Source organism: Echinops telfairi, unplaced genomic scaffold (assembly GCF_000313985.2).
Source record: "Echinops telfairi isolate 266 unplaced genomic scaffold, ASM31398v2 ScPeMD7_14;HRSCAF=57, whole genome shotgun sequence".
NCBI classification, from domain to species: domain Eukaryota; kingdom Metazoa; phylum Chordata; class Mammalia; order Afrosoricida; family Tenrecidae; genus Echinops; species Echinops telfairi.
In genome coordinates this window covers 83125-107664 of record NW_022103911.1, presented here as the reverse complement: position 1 = coordinate 107664, position 24540 = coordinate 83125, and the positions used below count along the sequence as shown (strand labels likewise).

Sequence of the window (24540 nt, the reverse complement as noted above, 5' to 3'; positions counted from 1 at the left end):
ATCAGTCATCCTCATACATGAAGTCTATGTTAGAGTTAACCAAGTCCACATGGCGGCATTATTTAGGGCTACTTATCACAGAGCAAAAATCATTGGTGTCGCAGAAACGCATTCATTCCTTCGCAGCTATGCTACAGTATGGACTTGGTTATGAGGCGAGCACCAGGAAGGTGTAAGAACTCGTGAAAGCACCATCTCTTTTTCATCTACAGATTGAATACAATAGAATTAAATGATTACACGGTTTCAGAGAAAAGAAAGACAAAAGATGAGTGCATTCACTTAAAAGTCTGAAGATAATCACTACTGGTGAGTTCTCTGCCCGTCTCCTTTCTGTCTCTCTATATTCTACTTACATGTATTCCACTTATACATATGGAGGCATTAAACACTTTAATTTATATACAATCATATTTACCATATGTGTCTTTTCTTAGGAACAAGAAGTATCAGCTTACTTTTTTTTCTACTTTCTTAACTGAAATTGTATCAAAAGCATTTCATAGATGAGTTAATCTCTACTGAACATACACTGAAACATTTAAAAAACATGATATTTAAAAAAATGTTTTAAAAATTAAGTTTTTCCCCCAGAACAGTACACATGCCTTCTAATGGCTTAACAGAAAAATGTGATAATGCAATACCTGTCGGAAGACTGTTGTGTCCTGATTTTGTTACAGGAGATTCTTGTACCACACTTCCTCGATTACCCACTGCATTTGACATCCAATTATAGAAGCTCACAGATGATGGCTCAGATAGCAAGGGATGCTCGGATAACATATCAGTAGCCACTGTATTTCCTGAAAATAGTTTACTGAGTATACTATTACTTATACACTAAGGAGAAGAGCACAGTTTTTTTGAAGTTGTGTTAAAGTGCCCGTACGCAGAAATTTTCAAGATCTCACTGGATGATGTGGCTATTTGAAATTAAAGGAGTCAATAAAGATCATTTTGATGTTGGCTGGACTAGACAACATCCCCACCACACCTTGGTTGACAGTATTGCCAATGTTAGAATTTAAAAATGTAAACTAAGCCTATAAAGACAGTGGAATGATTCAAATACAGAGACAATAATACAGTTTTCTCTAAATATTTTCTCAAAGATGTAGCATGAAAGGTTGTGCAGTAAAAGCTGCTTTTATTCATTCTAGAGGATGTACCTGTTCTTGTTAGAGAGCTACTTTTCACCGCTGCACCACTCCTCTGGGGGGTGCCTTCCAGGAGATTGTGTAAGCTGGGAAAGCTTCCCGTCAGGTAGCTCAGTAGACTCTCTTTCCGCGGACTCTCCTTTACTGGCATCCCAGAACGTCCGACATGTACTGGGGAGTCTGTGGCAGTGTCTCCACTGGTATAGCTCAGAGAATGATATGGGTGGATGCCCTATGGAAGAAACAACATGGGGCTCTTCCTCATGCACTTAATAACCACTGGGAACACTAAAACTATTATTACTGCCCTTATACTACACATTAGTACCAACATCTATCACAGCTTCCACAACTGTGGTGAATAGAAATGTATATGCTCCCTATACACACCCACTTCAAATTGAAAAATTCATTAAAAAAGAAAGAACTATTATGAGGCAGTTATAATCTATCCTGTAAGGCCCTATTAGAATTTATTTATTGGTAATTGGGGTGGGGAAGGATTTCAAGATTCCCATGACTTGCCCAACTTATTATTATTATTGCTTTCCTGCATGATAAGAATTGACTCTGGAGGGTTTTAGAATGTTAAAAAGAATTTCTTCTTTGAAGAAAACCAAAAAAGCAAAAATTACAAAATAGTCATATGGAAGATTAGAACGGCAAGAGCTGTAAGAGCCCCCAATAAAATGATTTACAAAAAGGATCAGAACTTCAAATCAGTTTAAAACATAATATAAAAAGATATTAGACACAGAAGTATTTTGCAAAGCAAAGATTTTTAAACCAGTATTTGGTGTTTCAATTCTTTGGAGGTCTTTTACAATCCATAATAAATGGCTTTTGTAAAAAAAATTGGAAAAAGAATAGGATTAACTGTAAAATAGCTTAAGTTGATCACAGAGTATCAGAAAAACTGCCAACTTGGAAAAACAAAGAGGTTAAATCATGTTTTGAGAATTTAAGGTGTCCATGGTATCTAGCTATAGAGCAGAAACGGAATAAACCCAATAATCCAAATATTAAAAAGACCTAAAAACATGTCTTTCCTGAGCTTTCTTCCCTTCCCAGAGGCTGTCTCTTGTTTTCCAACTAGCCATTCATAGATATCTATATAAGCACAAAGGAGCTCTCATGGGTTATGTGTTGGCCTACTAACCAGAGCCTAGTTGGAAGAAAGTTGGGGCAGAGTGCTTCTGTAATGATTTACAGTTTCAAAAACCCTATAGAGCAGTGCTTCTCTGCCTTACAGAATTTCTAAGAGTTTAAATTAACTTAATGGCAGTGAGTTATATATGTCCATAGACATATATAACTGAAAGTTAACACACTCAACTGGTAATAAAAAAGTGAGAACTTCAAATCTACCCAGAGACACACATAAAAGAAAAATGCTTTTTAAAAAAACCTTTTTTTCCATCAGTCAATGAAAACCCTGAAGTTCTTTCACCTGGGTTTGTCACAAGTTAGAATTTACCTGATGAAACTAAAACACACACACACACACACACACACACACACACACACACACACGTCCTGGTGGTGTAGTGGTTACATGCTGGGCTGCAATCTGCAAGGTGAGAATTTGAAACCACCAGCCACTCCAGAGGAGGAAGACAGGCTTTCTACTCCTGTTAACAGTTACAGTCAGTCTTGGAAACTCACAGGGGCAGGTCTACCCTGTGCTATAGGGTCACTGTAGGCAGTGACTCAATGGCAATGATATATAATAAATATACATATACATATATATGTATACACACATATACATATATGCTCATATACATATTTAAACTTTACTCAATATACAAACACCTTTCATTTTTTACCTTAGTCAGTGTATTTTGTGATCAATATCAACTTATAGATCTCTTTGTAAAGTCTTCATCACATGCTTCTGTATTGGTACACACTCAATTGTTAAGCAATTTTCTAATGATTAGTCATTTATGTTACTCCTATCATTTTTCTATTACAAATTATGCAAATAGTAAAGATCATTCTTGGAAATTTATCTTTGAGAATCTAGGACTATTTCTGTAGAACAGATTCCTAGACATGAAAATGTATGGTCAAACATTTTAAATCCTGATACATATTAACACATTATTCTTCAAAACAGCGGCACCATTTACACCCTCACCAACATTGCATTAGCGTGTGTGTTTTCTCATCATACCTATGCCAATATGATCAAATGACTTAGATTTGTCAATCTGACAAGTTCAATTAAAGTTTTCATTTTACTTCATTTATTTATTATTAAGAGACTACATTTTTATATGTTTATCCATATCTCTCTATGACCTGCCTATTTTTATCATTTAACCATTTTTCCGGGAATGTTTTTGCTGTTGTTAGTACTTAGGAAGAGCTCTTTGCATATCAGGCAACTAGCAATTTGTCTTTTATTTTTATCTAATTTCCTATACAGATATTTTATATTTTAATATGGTCACTTACATAGTAGTCACTTACATAATAGATTTTGATTTATCAATGTAAGTCAAAACCCACAATTCCAGAGAGTTAGAAGATTAATTGTGAATAAATAAATAAATAAAAGATTAACTCTTGTTTATAATGTCCAGAAAAGAATACTATCCATAACAATCCACAAAAAACACACAATAACTTATTGAAAAATTACTATGTAAACATATTTTAAAATACATTAACTTAACTTTTTAACACCAAAACCCTTAGAAGGATGTTGCTATCATAATCCTAATTTTATAGTTGAGGAGAATAAGGCACAGTACAGTTAAGAACTTGATCAATCACAGAGCAAGTATGTCACAAAGGAATGATTCAAATCAAGGCAGCCTAAGTCTCAAGATTATAGTCCAAAAGCACTTTCTACATATGCCTCTTACCCAAATTAGTTAAATTTTATAAAACAAAATATAATTAAAACCCTAAAAATAGCCTGACCCAAACTATCTAGTTAATTTGAACATACAAACACGATGTGAGTATTTAGGGTACGCATCTAACATCTGTATTTAGGGTAGGTATCGAATACTGACACCGTGGCTGCAACAGTGGGCTCAAGCACAGGAACCACTGTGGGGATGACCCAGGACCAGGCCGTGTTTCATTCTGTTGTGCACAGGGTCAGAAGTGATCTAGTGGCACCTAATAACAACATATCATATTTACATTTGAGATAACAAACATTTTAAGCCTTTTCTGTGCGAGGTTTGAGTAACCAAAAGAAGCAATGGCTTACCTTAATTTTTAATGCAGAGTCACTATGGGTGTGCGTCTTTGAGAGCTTCCTCATTATCTCAGCTCCAGTTACAGGTCCAGAGCCACCAGGAGGAGGCCGGTTAGCTGTTCCTTCGAGGAGCATCGTGTGTTCACTGACTGTGGCTGAAACAGTGCAAAAAGAGAAGAAAGGTAAGACTACCCATATTTTCTTGAAACATCTACTCTAGTACTTCTGATGATTTTCCTGCATTCAAAGTTACATCATTTTTAACTAATTATGTAAAACACTGCAATCAATATTCAATTCTCCTTTATCCCCCCAACCACAATCCCCTCATTAAGGGAACTGGTCTCATGAAAGAAAAAATAGCATCGACATATGGACAGAGATGAAAGAACCAGCCAACTATGCTGAAGAAAGTAACGAATTTTCACAGATTAACATTTGCAGACATATGAAGACCGTTCACTATACTATATTATACTATCAACTTGTCTGGGGATTTAAAAAATTACAAAATAATTACTGAGTTATATTCTTAATTTGGCCCTTCCAGGCAGAAACCCTTATGTGATAATAGTCTGGATTTCATATGCCTGTGGCTACAGTCTTAGTTTGGAGGTATTATTTGCCAGCAATTAGGAGTATGATGAAATTAAATTCTGACCTTAGTAGAGAGTGTGAACGAGACCATACTTTGTTTAATGGTTATCGCAGTTACTGTTACTTTTAATGGCTGTAAGGAATTATATGCTACAGCTAAGAGGAGAAAGAAACCTGTTTCTAGTGTAGCTTGAGAAAAAGGTTGATTAAGATTAGGCAGGAAGTCAATGCCTACTGAGACATGGAAACATTTTGCCAGAGGGCCCAGGTCATATGTGCATAAGTAAGAGTCAGTCCAGAAGTGGAGAACAGGTTATTAAATTGGAGTCACGCAAACCAACTTTGGGATATTTTGTTATTTCTTTTTTTTTTTTTCCCTTACTTCTTGTACTCATTGCTGTTGACTCTCCATTTCCCCCCAACCTCCCTTTCCTTGCCCCAGGGCATTATTAATCCACTTGCTATCTTGAAAAATGTACCAGAGAGAGAGAGAGGAAACGAAAGAGCCCAGCAACACTGATCAAATAAAACAGAAAAATCTCAATCTAAAAGAATGTGTAAAATATTTTTTTTAAATAGACTAAATTCAAAAAGGGAAAAAAGAAGGTCTAATGACAAAGTGTTACAGTCCAGCCTAACTACAGTGGCTAAAATCCACTTTTTAATGCTCTTTGTCTGGTATAAAGGCTGTTCACATTCCTAGATCACAGTCAGTGGGGATTCACTGGAGACTCAATCCATGTAGGGACTCAAAAATAGATTTAGCTTCCCTATCATTCATAACATTCCACAAATCGAGTGTTCAGAATTTAGGCTCTGGTTCCCTCCCCTGAGTTTGGATTTTATTATTTACAACTCTTGGATCACATAGGCTGCACTTCTTCAGTGTGGATTTAACTGACTTCTCACTGAGAAGGCTGCTTGTTTTGAGGCAAGCATTTAAGATCCCAGACATATATATAAATATATTATAGTTGGACACGATCTGATTTCTTCACCACACTTTGCTTTGGCACCCCTATCTTCAGTAATCTCCTCATGAGGACAAATACGAAGCAGATCCATGCCACAAGAACTCATTTTTCTTTTATTAGGGCTAAAATCAAGTGAGTAAAAGCTCTATTTCTTAAAAAATAATTTATTAAGGTAGAATTCAGATAAAACCATGTTCAAGTGAACAATTCAGTTCCTTATATGTAATAAGTTGTACAGTGACCAGTTCTATCTAGTTCCAAAACATTTCTATAACTTCAAAGTAAAACCCCTTATTAACTGAACAGTTTCTCCCCATTTCATACTTCCTCCAATCCCTGCCAACCACAGTCTGGGTTCTATATCCATGAGTGTACCTATTCTAACATTACTGATACTTTCAATATTTTCTTAAGCTATTACAAGGTGAGTGTTTATTGAATATTGTGTCACATGAAAATAGATTGGGTCATTGATTTCCTTCTTTGCTGTCATCCTTGTGTTCTCTTTTGTCGCTTTGTCTTGCTATGCCTTGTTTCCTGGTGCATATTATTATCTATGTAGATCTATCTAGATAAGACAGGCTGGATGAACATTCTGGAGGAAAAACAATGGGACCGATGGTTCCAGAGGGACATGGGAGAAGGAGAGGCTGGGGGACAGGAGGTGGTGTTGACCAACCCAGGGACAAGGGAGCAACAACTGATCCAAAATTGAGCATGATACTGGGACAAGAGGCAAGTAAAAGGAAATAGAGGAAAGAATTAGAAGGCAAAGGGCATTTATAGAGGTCTAAATCCAGGAACATACATATGCAAATATATTTACATAGGATGGTGGGGAAATAGATCTACGTGCATATATTTATAGGTTTAGTATTAAGGTAGGAAATGGACATTGTACCTCCACTCAAGTACTTCCTCAATGCAAGAACACTTTGTTCTATTAAATTGGCATTCCATGATGCATACCTTCCAGACATGATCACTGAAGACAAATGTGTGCATAAGCAAATGTGGTGAAGAAAGCTGAGGGTGCTGGCTATCAAAAGATATAGCATCTGGGGGTCTTAAAAGCTTTCAGGTAAACAAGCAGCCATCTAGCTCAGAAGCAACAAAGGCCACATGGAAGAAGCACACCAGCCTGTGTGACCACGAGGTGTAAAAGGGACAAGGCATCAGGCATCAAAGAACAAAAAATCATATCAGTGGGTGCCCACCTTCCTGATATGATCACTGAAGACAAATGTGTGCATAAGCAAATGTGCTGAAGAAAGCTGATGGTGGCCGGCTATCAAAAGATATAGGATCTGAAGATAAACAAGTGGCCACGTAGCTCAGAAGCAACAAAGTCCACATGGAAGAAGCATACCAGCCTGTGTGACCACGAGGTGTCGAAGGGATCAGGTATCAGGCATCATCAGAACAAAAAATCTCATCATTGCAAATGAGGGTGAGTGCAGGGTGGAGACCCAAAGCCCATCTGTAGGCAACTGGACCCTCTTACAGAAGGGTCACGGGGAGGAGATAAGCCAGTCATGGCTCAGGGTAGCAATGATGAAACATACATCTTTCCTCTAGTTCTTAAATGCTTCCTCCCCCCACTATAATGATCCCAATTCTACTTTACAAATCTGGCTAGACCAGAGGATGTACACTGGTACAGATAGGAACTGGAAACACAGGGAATCCATGACAGATGATCCCTTCAGGACCAGTGGTGAGAATGGTGATACTGGCAGGATGGTGGGAAGCTGGGGTAGAAAGGGGGAACCTATTACAAGGATCTACACATAACCTCTTCCCTGGGGGATGGACAATAGAAAACTGGGTGAAGGGAGACATCGGACAGTGTAAGATATGACAAAATAATAATAATTTATAAATTATCAAGGTTTCATGAGAGAGGGGGTAGCAGGGAAGGAGGGGGGAATGAGGAGCTGATATCAAGGGCTCAAGTAGAAAGCAAATGTTTTGAGAATGATGATTGCAACAAATGTACAAATGTGCTTGACACAATGTATATATGGATTGTGATAAGAACTGTACGAGCCCCCAATAAAATGATTTCATAAAAAAAAATAGATTTTGTCAAAAAGTTACAGTATCTATGTGATTTCTGGATTTATATCCATTCTGTGCTTTGCACAGCTATACAGCTAGCAGGTTATACACTGAATGCATCCCTAGACACTATGTAAGTTCAGGAACAACCAAACACTAGGTGAAAAGTCAGAGGCCTCTTTAAAAAGATTATGGGAAAGGGAAGACGGTAAACCTACAAATACAAATACAAAATTTTAAAGAAGGTAAAGTGCTTCACTCAGAATGTTCTATAAGTTCAAAAATTTATTTGTACTAAATAGATAAGGGGCAGAAATCTATGTTGAGCAAAATTAAACTTAGAAAATCGTGTCTAGTAATGACTATACAAGTCTTCTTGATGACTGAACTACTGAATTGAATGATAATGTGGACGAAGTGCCACTAAAACTATATTAAAAAAGAAAATCATGTTGGTATACAAGTTTCCAAGAGTTCATGGGAAAACGTCATTATCTTACAATTATATTTTTCTGCAGCTTTTTGAAGTCCCCTGGTAAATATTCGAGAATTGTTATCTTTTATCTGAGTTAATAAAAAATAAAAATAACGTACTCCAAAGGCAAAGTAAGAGAGATTTGATGTGAAAACTACGCTAGGTGAACTGGGCTCTACTTCAAACACATCAGTAGTCTGAGGACGTCAGAGAAATTTACCGTGTGCGATAGAAGACAGCTATTTACTTACTATTTCAATGTCCGACTTGCTCTATTATGATATGCCTGACCACCAACTCCCATTGTTTGTGTAGCCAGTGTCCAGTCATGTAAAGATTTCATCTGTACAGGTCAATAATCCACCTACTGTATATACTTGAGTATAAGCCGACCAAAATATCAGTCAAAGTACCTAATTTTAACACAAAAACTGCATTTAAAATATGCTGAAAACTCAGCTTATACACACGTATACACGGTATTTAGATTTGTAGCCAGCCTACACTTGTTTAATAAGTGTTTAATGTATTTAAAGCCTATTTTCTCAAATGTGTTTTAAATACATTGCCATGAGCTAAATTGATGGCTCTAAAACTGAATGACCTTGAGATGGGCCTTAAAGAAAAGGATAGATTGATGATGTTCTATAATGTAAAATAACAAAGATGTCTCTAAGATGAACATGAAGCATATATAAAACATAGACACAGGAATGGAGGTTAGGCTCACACTTAATCCTAGCTTCCATCTAAGAACAATTAGTTTTTATGACATGGCCCTGCTCTCAATACTAGCCTTCATGAAGGAAACATGCAAGATATGGGTTCTACAGCAAAGTGTGGTGAAGACACTAGATGGTGCCCAACTATCAGAAAAAATAGTGTCTGAGGTCTTAAGGGCTTATCTTCAAACAAGCAGTCATCTAAGTGAGATGTCAACTAAACCCACATGGAAGAAGTACACCAGTCTGTATGATTCAAGGACTAAATGATATAATCCAAATCCAAAGGGGGGAATGGTATTAGAACTTAAATTGTGAAATTCTGGTTTGCAGAAGGGTACGGATGACAGTGAAAAGTCAAAATACATTTGCAGGAACTACACATAGAATAAGCCTCTAGTGATTTCCCTCTGACCATTACTGAGGACTGGTGGTCACCTGGTTTTCAGAGAGTGTATTACCTCACTCTCACTACCATCAAGTTAATGCCAACTCAGTAATGCTATAAGATAGAGCAGAAGTGCCGCGGTGAGTTTCTGGGACTAGAACTGGTAATGGGAGTAGAAAACCCTGTTTTTGTCTGGAGGAGCGGCTGATATTTTCAAACTGCTGGCCTTGCAGATTGCAGCCCAATGAGTAACCACTGAGACACCAGGGCTCCCAGAGATGATGATAGTAGATTAAAATGAAAAATCTGACTTGAACTGTAAAACCACAGCATTTGATCTTCCTGTTGCCTCACTTTTAGAGTCTATTCTGGTTTTTAATGTTTTCTTTCAAATGGGGGTATATCTCTGTTCTATTTTGTTATTGTTGGTAGTCTTCTTGATTAATGGAGTTGGTAACAAGGAGTACATGAAGAAAATGTTTTGAAACTGATTGTGGTAACAGCTGTACAACACCTCTTGATATGACTGAACTATTGAATTGCATATCTGGATCATGCGGTGATAAAATGTCTTAAAAAATCATACTTCTATAACCATGACATTTTTCAAATGTGATATATAAATTACTAAAAGTAGATATCAATTGTATAATATAATATAGTAATTAATGAAAATGTTTATTCACAATTTACTAACAAATTAACAATTTATTAACAAGAAGTTCATAAATATACTGAAAGCAAATAGGTCCCAATGATTTAAAGAGGCATGTTAACATTATTAATAAAAGATGCACATAAATAAACCAAAATATATGGTAATTGTGATGAGCGAGAAAACATACTAGATGTAAGGGTTTTGATTACCTGCATCAAACTCAAATTCTGCTCCATCAGCACTGGTATCACTCTGCAAACCTCCTCCATTGTCTAGCCCAAGACCATCTTCATGTTCCTGGTCGACAGCTGTTTGAGGCTTCAGGGGCTGAGCTGGTCTATGTAAACTAACTCCTTTAAAGGCTGGTGTCACCACAATAAACTTCATCCATTGCCTTGCCAGTGCAACTAAACCTTTCTTTAAAGTTACCAAAGCAGGAAGTCCATCACTCTGTAACAATAACAATGCCCTTAAATGTAATTAAAATAACAGTTACTCCTTATATGCTTTACATATACTAAAATAGTCCCCATACCAGAGTCCATTTTAAAGATAAAAAAATCAAAATCATAGATGTTAATTTCCTGAAGTAAAACCAGAAGCTGAATTTCAAACTAGCTTTACAATACAACCTTTAAGCATTCAAGCCAGTTGGGAATATTGCTTGGGGGTTCAAAGCTGTCCCAAAGATTGTTGTTGTTGTTAAAGAGTTGCAAAAACAAATTTGTAACTTCTGGTATTTCAAAATTAATTTTATATGTTTCTGATTGTCCCAACTTTTGGGTGAAATAATACGGAATTGAAATTTCAAATATAAAGATCCTTTATAAACTGCAATCAAGTGTTCTCATTCAAAACTTTTAAAAATTCTAACTTAATATATGTTTCTTAGATATGTTTTTAAACTCAGTAGAACACAAGAGAATAAGAAAGTCACTGTAATCCTGTATCAAGATACTCACTGTTACTATACTGACTGCCTTTCCACAGCAGAATTTTTGTTATAAAAAGCTGAGGTCAGTTGAAAACATTTAAAATTCTGATAAGAGTATAACATCTATCCAAAAATTACATCAAACCATCTCCAAAACTTTTTCTTTTGTTTTCGTCCATGTCCTCAATGGTTTTTGTTTTTGTTTTTCCTTATGAGTCTGGGCTCCTCAACAAAATAAAGCCAACTTCAGGTTTCAGTAACTCACCATTGTAGCATCATCAATGATGGAGTAATTTGCCTGGTGCAGGTAGTGATGCAATATATTACATAGTAAACATGAAGGATTTTCTTGGAGAAAGCGGGCAAGTTTCGTCAGTCTGTTGTATTTGCTTCTTAAGGGAAAATGTACACTTTTGTTCTGTAACAAAGCAAAAATAATAGATTTAAAATAATTATCAGAGATCAGGTAAATACAATAGCTGTAATAATTAAGCAGCTATGGTTTGATGTTTTCCAACAATGAGTAACAATAAGAAATTTAATTTCAATAATAAAGCTTGTATAAACCTTGAATTACTGAGAAACATACCTCTAATGCTTCTGTCATTACACATCCCATGACAGCACATGTTCTCAAGGTTCCCTCCGTTTCTAATTTGTTTAAGGATGACTTGAGTTGATCAATAGGAACAAGCCATGCACCAACAGCAGGAGTTGCAGTACTTAAAAGGTTCAACTGCCTTTAAAAAATAAAAGTATATCAATAAATCTTAAGATTTGCATTTAATCTCCCATACCTATCGAATTCTGTGGCTATTTTATGCTGTGACAATTACTTTCTTTTCCTTTGATGACCTGATAAAATTATAAAAATGTAATAACAAATAGAAAAGGTAAGAGTTCTCAAAAACAAAGTCTAGTGCCATGTAAAAATAAAAAGGGGGCAGCAAACAGAGTAATGTCTGTGTTGTTAGGTGCGATCAAGTCAGTCCCAACCCATATCAACCCTATGTACAAAAGGACAAAAACGGCCCCAACCTGTGCCATCCTCACAACTGGCCTTATGTGTGAGTCTACCGGTGCATCCACTGTCAATCCATCTTGTGGGGCCTACCGAGCACGATGTGCTGTTCCAGGGGCTGCCTGCGTCCCTTGACATCATATCCAAAGTATGTGAGATGAAGTCTCAGCATCCTTGACTTTCAAGGACATTCTGGCTGCACTTATTCTAAAACAAATCTGTCCTTTTGACAGTCCATCTGCTTTCAATATTCTTCTCAAGCCCCACAATTCAAACACATCCATTCTTCTTTGGTCTTTCTTATTCAATGTGCAACTTTCAAATGCATATGAAGCAATTGAAATGCCATAGTTTGGGTCAAGCACACCTTAGACCTCAAAGTATACCTCAATGTTTTACAAAACTTTAAAAAGGTCTTATGGATAGATTTACCCAATGCAATGCATTGTTGGATCTCGACTGCTGCTTCCATGAGCATTGAATGTGGATCCAAGCAAGATGAAATCTTTGAAAACGTCAGTCTTTTCTCAATTTATCACAATTTTGCCCACTAGTCCATTTGTGAGGATTTTTGTTTTTCTTTACATTGAGTTGTAATCCATACTGAAGGCTACAATCTTTGATCTTCATTAGCAAGTGTTTCAAGACCTCCTCACTTTCACTAGACAAGGTTGTATCATCTGCATATTGCAAGTTGTTAATAAGCCTTCTTCCAATTCTGATGCCACATTCATATTCATATAATGCAGCTCCTCTGATTATGTGCTCAGTAAATAGATTTAATGAGTATGGTGAAAGGATACAACTCTGATGCACACTTTTCTGATTTTAAACTACACAGTATGCCCTTGTTCTGTTTGCACAATTGCTTCTTGATCCATGTACAGATTCTGTGTAAGCATAATCAAAGTTTCCGGGATTCTCATTCTTCTCAAGACTACCCATAGTTTGTTGGGATCCATTCACTTGAATGTCTTGGTGTATGAGTCTGGGTGGGTTAGAGAAACAAATTCATGGACACACATAAGTGTATATGAGAGAGTTTTACATAAATAGCAATTGTACATTAAGAAAGCATCCCAACCCAGTCCAGTCCAAGCCCATAAGTCCGATATTAGTCCATATGTCCGATACCAATCTACAATCTCCTCTTCAGACTCATGAAACACATACAATGATGGCAACTGCAGGACAATCACAGGCCAGTGGGTAGAAGGTCTTTGGATCCAGTGGCACTGTAAGCATCTCAGTGCTGGGAGGTGTGTCCATGTGGCTTCTCCAGCTTCCAGGGCCACATCAGGGAACTCCATGTGGCTTCTCCTCAGAGATATCTCACAGGAAGTGAGCAGAGAGAAAGAAGTGTCTCCCGCCTCCAAGGAGGAAAATACAGGAGTTCCAGAATTCTCAGGAGAAGCTCATGCCCACACAGAGACCTCACTGGCTATAACCCAATTGACAGACTAGACTCCACCCCTTCACTCTTAATCCTCTTCAGTCCCAAACTGACATCACATTATGTAACTACCACACTTGGAACAGTCAATCTAACACTACGTAACATTGATCCGGTATTCTCCGCTTTCAGCCAAGATCCATTTGACATCAGCAATAAAATGCCTTTTTCCACATGCTCTTCTGATTCCTGCCTGAACTTCTGAGAGTCTTGTCTTAGTTATTACTTGGCACACAAATTTGCATAACAGTTGTACTGTTTCCTTGTATACAGATATTATCCTATCACAGACAACACTGTATTTCAAGATAGACATTTTTTTATGATGAACGTGAGCCATTCGAATTGAATCTGTCACTCCTGACATAGTCAACAATATGATTTTCTGATTTAAAATGGCCAACACCTAAAATTGCTTATGTTTATGCATTCCATTTCATTTTTACAACTTCTAAATGTCCTAGATTTGGTATATTCCAAGTTCCAATTATTGGATGATGTTTGCTGCTGTTTCTCCTCTATTTGAGGCCTGCTCCACCAGTAAATAAAGGTCCCACAGGCTCTCGTCCCGCAAGCCCTGCACCATCTGCATCATTACGGTCTACTCCACTCTGATACGGCAGTTCTTCCTCAGTCATATTTTGAGTGCCTTTATGACAGGAAGGGTTCATCTTCTTGAACTAACTGGCAATGTTCTGCTTCTGTTCATGAGTGAAAACCCATATCTGACATTGTTTCGCTGGTCTCCATATGGTTTTCAGTGGCTACTTCCTCATATGTGGACCCTATTCCTTCTTCATAATCTGTTCTTACTCTTGAGCAATGGTTCTCAGCCTTCCTAATACCGCAACACTTTAATACAGTTCCTCATGTTGTGGTGACCCCCCAACCATAAAATTATTTTTGTTGCTACTTCTTAACTGTAATTTTGCGACTGCTACGAATCAGGTGACCCTGTGAAAGGGTCATTTGGCCCCAAAAGGGGTTGCGACCCACGGGTTGAGAACTGCTCCTCTAGAGGCTCTGTTGAACCTTGTTTTGGGTGATTTTGCTGATATTTGAAAGACCAGTGACATACCTTTCAGCATCATAGGAAAGCACATGCCATCACAGTGTGACAAACTGACGGTCAAGAGTGGAGTAATGTCTACAGAATATAGGAACTATGTAAAGGTGTTGGCAACCTTAATACTGTTGTCATGTGCCAGCAAGTCACTTGATTCATATGATAGAGTTGAGCTGTCTGGCCTGTAGTGTTTACTAGACTGTAATCTTCAAGTGAGTAGATTTGCAGAACTATCTTGCTTCTATGGAATCAATACTGAGTTCATCAAACTAAAGTCCCCTTATGATTAAGGTCAAATGCACAACTAATGTTTCACCAGGTCTCTTACCCTAATACTATATATACATATATATATACATATCTCACGATTTAAATTAGAGAAGAAACATGAAGAGAGTATTTCATTTAAAAAAAGCAGGTTACCTAGAAAAAGTATGAGCAGGAGATCTCACATTGGTGGGAGCTGCAAAGCTAAACCAAATTTCTTTGATAGTTAACTTCATGCTACATGAATCTGGAGGTGGAGGCATTAGAGGTAGATCTTTTTTCAAATCATCAGATTCAACTCCTTCATCCTATAAAAAACAGAATGCCAAAAACATATTAACATGCAATCCATAAAACCAACTTAAAAAAATCTAACAGCATTTTAAGTAGCAAAACTTCCCATTATATAAATTTCTATGGCTAACATAGACTCTTTCATAAAATAAATGTGAACCACATGTATGGATTGTGATAAAATGATTTAAAAATAAAATAAATGTGAACCTTGCTCAATCCTTTCCTGAGTCTAAGAAATCTTTAGAAAGCACAGTCTGAAACGCTACTACATTATAAGTCATTTTACATCTAAAAGGGTTTCACCTGATCACTTAACCACACGTGTTTAGGAATGTTAAGTAGGATTTGTGTTTTCCTAGATGAAACGAGTGAAAGAGGTTTTATTTTTCAGATTTGGCAGAGGTCACATAACCATAACAAATGAGAATGTGTGATAGAATTAAGGTGTTTTCCCTCCTACTGAAAGCTATTTTCTATTTCATTTTAACAGAGTATTTCAAACTTCCAAAGTTTCAAGAAATATTTCTATAGTCCATTAAAAAACAAATAATTCTATAAAGTATCTTAAAAAACTTATATACTAGTGATCTTTCTCTGCATTAAGAAAGAATAATAATATTTTTCAAATACACACTCACTATACTTCAAAATACAGAGTGGTCAAAAGCATGATGTCAAACAAATATCTTCTGCCGGTTATACTTACTTACAGGTTTCTACTTCACTTTTAAATACTGTTAATTAAGATATGAAAAAGATTGGTATTTGGGGGGATAATTACTGGATGAAAAATAATCACAAGTCAGTCATGAATCCTGAGTGTCACAAAATATGGTAAACTATACACACTAGGAAATTTAATGTCAGTGGTCACTAAATATAAGTGCACAATCCCTCACCTAAAATTCCAAATCCCTCAAGGTTCTAAAAATTTTAATCTTTTTGTTAGTGTAAATAAAGTAGATCATAAAAATCTAATCTAAATAAATGGTGGGGGATAGGGAAAGCTCAATATTATCAGCTAACACAAGGTCAGTGTCCAACGGTGGAATACACCATCAACTGCTCATATGCAGAATTCAGGTTAACACTGACGAAAAACTTACAAGTCCATAAAAGTCAACATATAACCCTGACTATCTATCATTTGGACTTAGAGACCATCTTAAGAAGAATTTTGATATAATGAACACTAAAGAAGGAAGACCAAAAGAGCTGAAAGATGACATCAAAAAATCATACAGGAATGAAGCAAAAGGCCATTAAGGAGACAGGATAAAAAATATAAAAGTGGTTATCAGAAGAGACTCTCAAAGTTGCTCTTGAATTAGTACTACTAAAGGGAATGGAAGAAATAATGAAGTAAAAGAGTGAAACAAAAATTGAAAGGGCAGCTCAAGAAGACAACAGTAAAATATCACAATGAAATGAACAAAGACTTGTGGAGTTAGAAAGCCAAAAATGAAGAACACACTCCACGTATCTCAAGCTGAAAGAACTGAAGAAAAAAATCAAGCTTCAAGTTGAAATACTAAAGGAGTCTATGGGCAAAACACTGAATGATGCAGGAATCATCAAAAGAAGATCAAAGGCTACACAGAATCACAGAAAAAGCTGAAGAATTGGTTTCACTGAAAAACCACGGTCGAGCATTTCAAAAAGCAGCATAGCATCAATAATCAATGGTATTATAGGAAAGAGTCCAAGCTGCACTGAAGGCCGCTGGCATTGACAGATTACTAATCGAAATGTTTCAACACACTGATGCAGTACTAAAAGCATTCACTAGTATATGCAACAAAATTTGGCAGGTGCAAGAGACGCGTGGCTGAGTGCAAGAGACCTATAATTTGTGCTCACTCCAAAGAAAGGTTAGCCAATAGAATGTAAAAATTATCTAAGAGCATCATTAATAACACATGCGAGTAAATAATCAGCTGCCTAATATTCAAGGAGGATTAAGAAGAGGATGTGAAATGAGAGACATAACTGCTGAAATCAGATGAATCTTGGCTGAAAGAAGAGAATGCCAGATATTTGCTTGTGTTTTACTAAAAATGTAAAGTATTCAACTGTGTGTATCATAACATACTATGGGTAACATTGTGAAGAATATAAATTTCAGAACACTGCATTGTACTCTTGTGTACAAAGACCAAGAGACAATCACTCACACAGAATAGTGATAGATATACTGAAAGGTTTAAAATCAGGAAAGGTGTGTATTAGGGTCAAATCATTTCACCATTCCTCTCAATCTCTATCTGAACACATAATTCAAGAAGCTAGACTATATGAAGGAGAGTGTGGCATCAGAACTGGAGGAAGACATATTAACCTATAATATGCAGATGGCACAACCCTGTTGCTGACCGAAGAGTGGACTAGAGACACTTGCAGATAAACATCCAGTCTGCACCCTCTGTGTGGATTGCAGGATATATAAGGTATTCTTCATGAGTCTGAATAAGCAGATATTAACAAAAATGTTTCAAACTAGATGAAATACCATTACTTACTAAATGAATTCATTTATATATTGAACTCTTCTAAAATCCTTCAAGCAAAAATAAAGTATGCTTTCTGAAATCTTTATTACTTCAACAAGCATTTATTAGGTATCTAAAATCATTAAGGTAGTAAGCTCTGTGCTGTGACAGATGTAAATGCACTTATGTCTACCTCTCAGAAATCACATTCCAGTCGTAGCAAATGGGCGTGCTTCAAAGATATTACAGGCTCAGTTCCAGATCAAAATAAAGCAAATATTGCATACAATACAGTGAGCCATATAACTATTTTGTTTCTCAGTGCAAGTAAAAGTTTGGTTTACACTACATCATGGTACAATAAGTGTAAAACACCATTATGAAAAAGTCTGAAATACTGTGAGAATTTCCAAAATATGACACAGACACAAGAAGTTGGCACACATTGTGGGGAAAATGATGCCAACAGCTTTCCTTGGCAAAGAGTTGCCACAAATTTTCAGTTTGTGAAAAAATGCAGATCTACAAAGCACAAAATGCTTTGATGAACATTTAAGAAGACAGAAATATAAAATAAAAAAAAAGAAGCAACTGAACACTGGAAATTCATTTTAAGTTGTATATGCAGTTTTCCGAGTAATTTTTTCAAGCATTAATTTTAAAATTCACCAACTTGTTCATCTGAAACAGAATTTCCATTTAAGCCTGATGAAGGGCTTGTTCGGTCACAAGGAAGATTATCATCAGAGACATCAGTATTATAGCCACTGCCAGTTGGTGAATCCGAGGAATTATTGGATGTCAGCACTCCACCCCTTTCTGTGACATTAGCTTTACCAATAATGCCAAAATTGTTATATAAAACAGCGCCAGACTGTCTTCCTCCTATAAAATGGAAGCATTTATTAAAAATAGTACATAAGTATTTCAATGCTGTACTCTACAATATCTGCATAAAATCTCCTTAAAGTGATCTTTTTCATTCTCACCACAACTGTGTTTATAAAAGTGATACATGTTTAAGTATGGAGTTATAGTTGTATACACCTACTATTATAACTAAACTTAAGATTTAAATACACAATTCAACCTTTCTATTTTAAAATATTTCTCAGTAACTTCCAAGAAAAGTAGATAAAATTGTATGTCAGTCTTTCTCACTGAATAAAAGATTTACAGTGTTTTCTTTCAAGATGACAAAGCATTAAAACTAAAAAATCAATTTACAAAGATACAAATTTCCAGAAAGCTATGAGAACCTATGTCTAGCTACCTAATCTAATCCAATCCATTTCTGGGTATGTGTGTGTATATTCCAGGAATATTTTCAGAATCATACATTGCTTTGTTCAGGCAGTGAGGTTTGGCATATCTGGATTCCCTGACAGGTTCTGATTCACGCACTGAAGTGCAAGTTCTCCTTATTCAAGTGGGATGGGGACAACTACTTCTGGTAAATCACCTATACTTGAATATAGTGATTCAGATTATTGAAAACCACGGTAAGGAACTGAACTGAAACATCTCTTCCTTCAAAATAGTTCCATAACATGGCATCAGTGTATCCTCACTTACAGAGGATTGAACAACATGAACAAAAACGCTTACCTTTTATGGTTAGATTTTCAAGTCCACATTCAAACATTATCCAGCCCCATTTTTCTTGGCTGGGACCTATTCGAGTTACATCTGGAACAGCTTGGTGATCAGTTTCATCCACAAAAGTAAAGTCATCTAACTCTTCAAGAGTAAACAAAACTTTGGACTTCTCAAAAGGAATAGCAGTGATAGCACAGGTCCCAATGTCTATCATTAATAGAAAGCAAAACAGCCATTTTAAAGACAAAGGTTAATACCTATTTTTTCTCTTAAAAACAAACAAACAAACCCAGAAACATTGAGCAAAAGGTAGCACAGGAGTTGTGACAGGACAGTGACAAGTTGTGACTTCTGACTTGCAGCGAAGCCACATGAACGAGCAGAAGGGCCCCAGGGGATTTCTTAGAGATAGAATCTTTATGGAGCAGACTACCATGCCTTTCTTCTCGGGAACTGCTGGTGGACTTGAACTGCTGACCTGTGGGTGAGCAGTCAAGCACTTAATCACTGAGCTACCAAAACTCATTAGTGGTTGGTCTAAGAACATATGTACATTTTAGTATTCTTCCAAAAAGTAAGAAAAATGAACCAACTTCCAAAATAATATTGCATAATAGCCTACTATGTTGAAATTGTCTGAAGTCTTAATCATGTGAATACAAGAAGGAGAAAGAAGACTTCATAATTAAGAAATAATCACTCAATGTTAGTATTAATTCAATTCTGAAAGATTACAGAGGACTCTAAAAGCTAACATTCAGATGTTCTTGACTAATTTTAGCTCAAAGTAAACTAGTTTTTAAAAGTTTCTCATCATTTTATAAAATAGAAAATACTTTAATTATCAAACCTTAGGGGAAAAATTAATTTTCCAATGAAATTAAAGATTTTATTTACTAAAAGGTTGCTGCATGCTAACATGCAGAGTAGAATTCATCATAGACGCTTCCATGATTCCACTGCTTATAAATGCAATATGAAAAGTAACATCTGGATTGCATGGGAGAGGCTTTCATTTTTTAAAAAATGTTTTTCACTCCTTTGCAACCAATGAATACAGAAAATCAAAAATATCAAGATCACATGTAATTTTACCACCAAAGGTAACTTCTATTTACATTTGAAATAAAATGTCTTTCTAGCCCTTTTTGCAAACCCAGCTTTGGACCGAATGTAATCACTTTTAATGCAACCATGATAATTTCCTTGGATCATTAAAAAATTCTCCATAGACATTATTTTCATTGATATGTAATAATCATATATATAAAAATACCACAGTTTGCTTTTATGACTAAAACGTCTTCCCTAGCCTAAGGAATTCCTATTTCTTGCTTTCCTACTAAAGTTTACCTTCCATGTGGGTCGAATCCAGCAGTCAGTCTGGCTGGGGGGCAATGGAGCTACGAGTCACAGCCTTTGGAACCCGGTTTCAGGTTGCTAGGGATCAGAATCAACTCCTTGGCAGCGGTTTGGGGTGTGGAGTTTATATTCAGCAGGATACAAGTAAAAGTATATACCATATATACAAATTTGTAGAAATACCTTTCTCTTATGAAATATTCACAGGAAAAGAGGTTTCCCTTTGTAAAGCCTTCTTAAATTTCTACGCCAAAACCCCCCACATTTTTTGAAGACTCCTTACCTGTTGTATCGAGACCCCTAAGTTGTCCATGAACTCGATGAATGTTTAACTTGGCCGCAATTTCTTTGCCTTTTTCTGCTCCAGCATTTGACTTGAGAGATCCAGATGACTGAGGTTGCATCTTACTGGCATGAACGTACCTATCGAAATTTGATGTTCTTCCAGGTTCTGCATTGTTGGACGTCTCATCAACCACCCCTCTTTGAGAAAGATGGAGAAGAATGTTTTTTAGCATTTAAATAATGTAATTCAGCAAAAACACTTAAGTGCTCTTAAACCAATTTAACTTTTTTCTCTGTTACAGAAAAAATATTATGAATAAAAACAGTAAAAACTTTAAAAAACCTGCTTTGCTAGTCTATAAAGTGAGATTTAAAATCCTGATACCAGCAATGAGTTTTAACATTACAATTTTCAGAAATGTGTTAAGAAGATTTTGAAGACCTGCTTGTGCAGACAAGATAATCCTGGCTTAGATTAATAAAATCTTTCTTACCTATTCATACGAACTTGCGTAGCAATTCTATCAAAACACAGTGCTACTAGGGAAACATGCGTCACGCTTCTACTGGGAGCTGTAGTTGGAGATTCTTCTACCGAGGCTTGTAACAAACATAAATTAACCTAACACACAAAAAGTCACAAATGTCAGAGTTGAAAAAATTCACAAAATGCCACAAGCATCAGTGTTGAGCATGTCAAACGTTATCACTTCTACGTAAGATTCATAAGAACTTAAAGCATTACTATTAGAAATAGATCTATGTGTCTTAAAATGTATATATATACATTTATATATCCTCATAATTAGTATAACTAAATATTCCAATAGACTCATCGAGTTCTTCATATTAGATCATGCAGGGTAAACAAGACAAAACAAAAATTTTAATTTTACAAACTGTTTCACCACCATTCAGTGTAATCAATGGAGAGGATGAAATCATCAGTGTTATTTGTTGTTGTTGTTCAAGAAAGCTATTTTAAAATGCTGTTACCTTCGGTATGCTGACATTTGCCTGCAGACCTTTAATGGCTACGTTATCTTGCTTCATTGTAAGATTTGTCTGTGCTTGTCCTTGGTTAGTAGGCCCTATAGCAGGGTGCTCTGTTTTTGTTCCTCTAACATCTTGTTTGGAAGATAACTAAAAATATTCAAAATGGAATTAATTTTAAACAGATATTCATGATTTCCACATCTCTGTAACCGCACTTTCTTTTTCATTTTGCTGCTTAAGTCCATCTATGCACTAGCTGCCATCTGAGGTGGCGACTCCAGTCTTAAAGTGCACACCCTACTTCAGAAAAGCTAAGAAGGGCTCAGGTGGTCTCCAGGCTGAGAAAGTAATTATAAACTAAAGTGAACTCCGCTTACAGAGAAACAGAGCCAAACAATGGTAATAATAATGGTAGGGATTTTTTAGGATCACTGAATTCTACATATTGAGGGCAGACTTGCTTTCACATAACACACCCTTGTTGGTTTGGACTGCTTTGCCATTACTATCTCTTACATGAAATATCAATATATTTTGACTAACTGTTCTAAATACAAATATCAGCCTTACTTTTCCCCATCTTCTCTCTCTAGTTTAAATAGAATCCAGATAACTTTAAAAATCAAATGAAGCATTACTCGAGCACCAGGATACAATTGTTAAGCAACTGCTTTCTGGCTCAAACCTTAGCACAGTGGTTCTCAGCCTTCCTAATGCGGCGCCCTTTAATACAGTTATTCATGTGGTGGTGACCCCCCAACCATAAAATTATTTTCGTTGCGACTTCATCACTGTCATTTTGCTACAGTTATGAATCAGGCGACCCCTGTGAAAGGGTTGTTCAGCCCCCAAAGGGGTCGCGACCCACAGGCTGAGAACCGCTGCACTTAGCATAAATCAAGTATCACACGCTAAGGAGGTGACTTCATTTAGGTGAAAAAGAAGTACCTTGAAGTTATTGAGATATAAGCTCCACATTAAACCCACTACTCCACTGGGGCTTCCCTTGTAAGTCAACTAATCAAAGGGAAGAGTTGTAAATAATACATAGCTTTGCTTTCATAAAAGAAAAAAAAAAATCCTAATGTAGCTCTTTAGGACACTTTAGGATTCTTTGGAGTACTTAGCAACTTTTTTCACTTAGGAACTAAGTTCTTTAGGAAAGGAGCTTTTTTTTAAGTTAAATTTTAATAACTATCTTTAATATGATTTAATGCATAGAGTATCTGAAGACTATTTAGAATATGTCGATGGATGGAACTTAGTAATGCAATTTGATACATTCACACTTTTTCAAGGTTACATATCCTGCATAGATAAAAAAATACAGAATTTGCCATTTCAATTAAATAAAAAATTCTTACATTTTCTGAGAAGGTCGTTTTGCTATTCTGGACAGCTTCTCTGAGGACTTTAGCATGGAGATCATCTACAATTGCCGCTGGATGTCGGGTACTAGCACAATGAACCATAGCTTCAATATATCTGGGGAAGTGAACAGTGCGTGAAAATGCTATATATCACTTGAATACTACAACTCAGCTTATCTCAACATAGCAATAAAATTTAGTAACATTTAGACATTTTCAACAATTATTCCACATCTGAATGAGACTGCCTAAACCACACTTTCAGAGATTACATATAAGAAACATTTCTGAGATTTTATCTCCTCACAACCCAAAATCAAGTATTACATATTGAGCAATTGTCTGTGTTTAAATGATCTCCTGAAAATTATTTCCTATGTTCTTTATTATGTCTTACCTACATGAGATGTCATGTGATATAGCATATTAACAATATAAATTATCACAAGAAATGGCATTTTTGCAATAAAAGCAAGTTTTACAAAAACTGTTTTTCTTGGTTCCTTTCTCGCTCTGAACTCCTTCAGCATGTTCTGTTTACCATTCAAGTTTATATTCTATTGTGTTCACCACTCAATTTTATATTCTATTGTGTTCACCACTCAATTTTATATTCTATTGTGTTCACCACTCAATTTTATATTCTATTGTGTTCACCCCTCAATTTTATATTCTATTGTGTTCACCCCTCAATTTTATATTCTATTGTGTTCACCACTCAATTTTATATTCTATTGTGTTCACCACTCAATTTTATATTCTATTGTGTTCACCCCTCAGTTTTATATTCTATTGTGTTCACCACTCAATTTTATATCCTATTGTGTTCCAGATTAGCTTTATCCGTGTTACTTTTGTCTTCCTCCACAGACTGACGATAAGTTCTTTACACAACAGTCTTTACTACTTCTACTGTATACCTTTGTTAACTAGGTAGTAGTAAGAATATGACACATAATTCATTCTTAGCTCTTTGACCATTTTAGGCTAATAAATCCAATAATGAAAAATAGAATGCACAGAAATATAATTATTTCAGATTGAAAAATTAACAAGGGATATCCAATTTAAATATGCCCCATTTAAAACATACTTCCATTTTTTTTCAATCAAACCATTAGTAGTATTCTATGTAAACATGATGTT

At 36.0% G+C, this 24540-nt stretch overlaps 1 protein-coding gene across 3 annotated transcripts in view; it reads right to left on the bottom strand.

Moving 5' to 3' along the window:
* Window positions 1-24540, bottom strand: part of KIAA1109 (KIAA1109 ortholog) — a 195776-nt gene that overhangs the window by 104455 nt on the left and 66781 nt on the right. For all 3 annotated transcript variants that reach the window (XM_045287399.1, XM_045287398.1, XM_004711839.2), the window contains exons 30-42: window positions 23389-23509; window positions 22025-22171; window positions 21523-21650; window positions 21027-21226; window positions 19391-19588; window positions 18456-18667; window positions 15153-15304; window positions 11779-11929; window positions 11455-11607; window positions 10465-10705; window positions 4393-4535; window positions 1173-1392; window positions 648-806 (exon numbers count right to left, since the gene is read on the bottom strand). In XM_045287399.1, coding sequence (XP_045143334.1) covers window positions 648-806; window positions 1173-1392; window positions 4393-4535; window positions 10465-10705; window positions 11455-11607; window positions 11779-11929; window positions 15153-15304; window positions 18456-18667; window positions 19391-19588; window positions 21027-21226; window positions 21523-21650; window positions 22025-22171; window positions 23389-23509 — 2225 coding nt within the window. The remainder of the gene's footprint in view (window positions 1-647; window positions 807-1172; window positions 1393-4392; window positions 4536-10464; window positions 10706-11454; window positions 11608-11778; window positions 11930-15152; window positions 15305-18455; window positions 18668-19390; window positions 19589-21026; window positions 21227-21522; window positions 21651-22024; window positions 22172-23388; window positions 23510-24540) is intronic.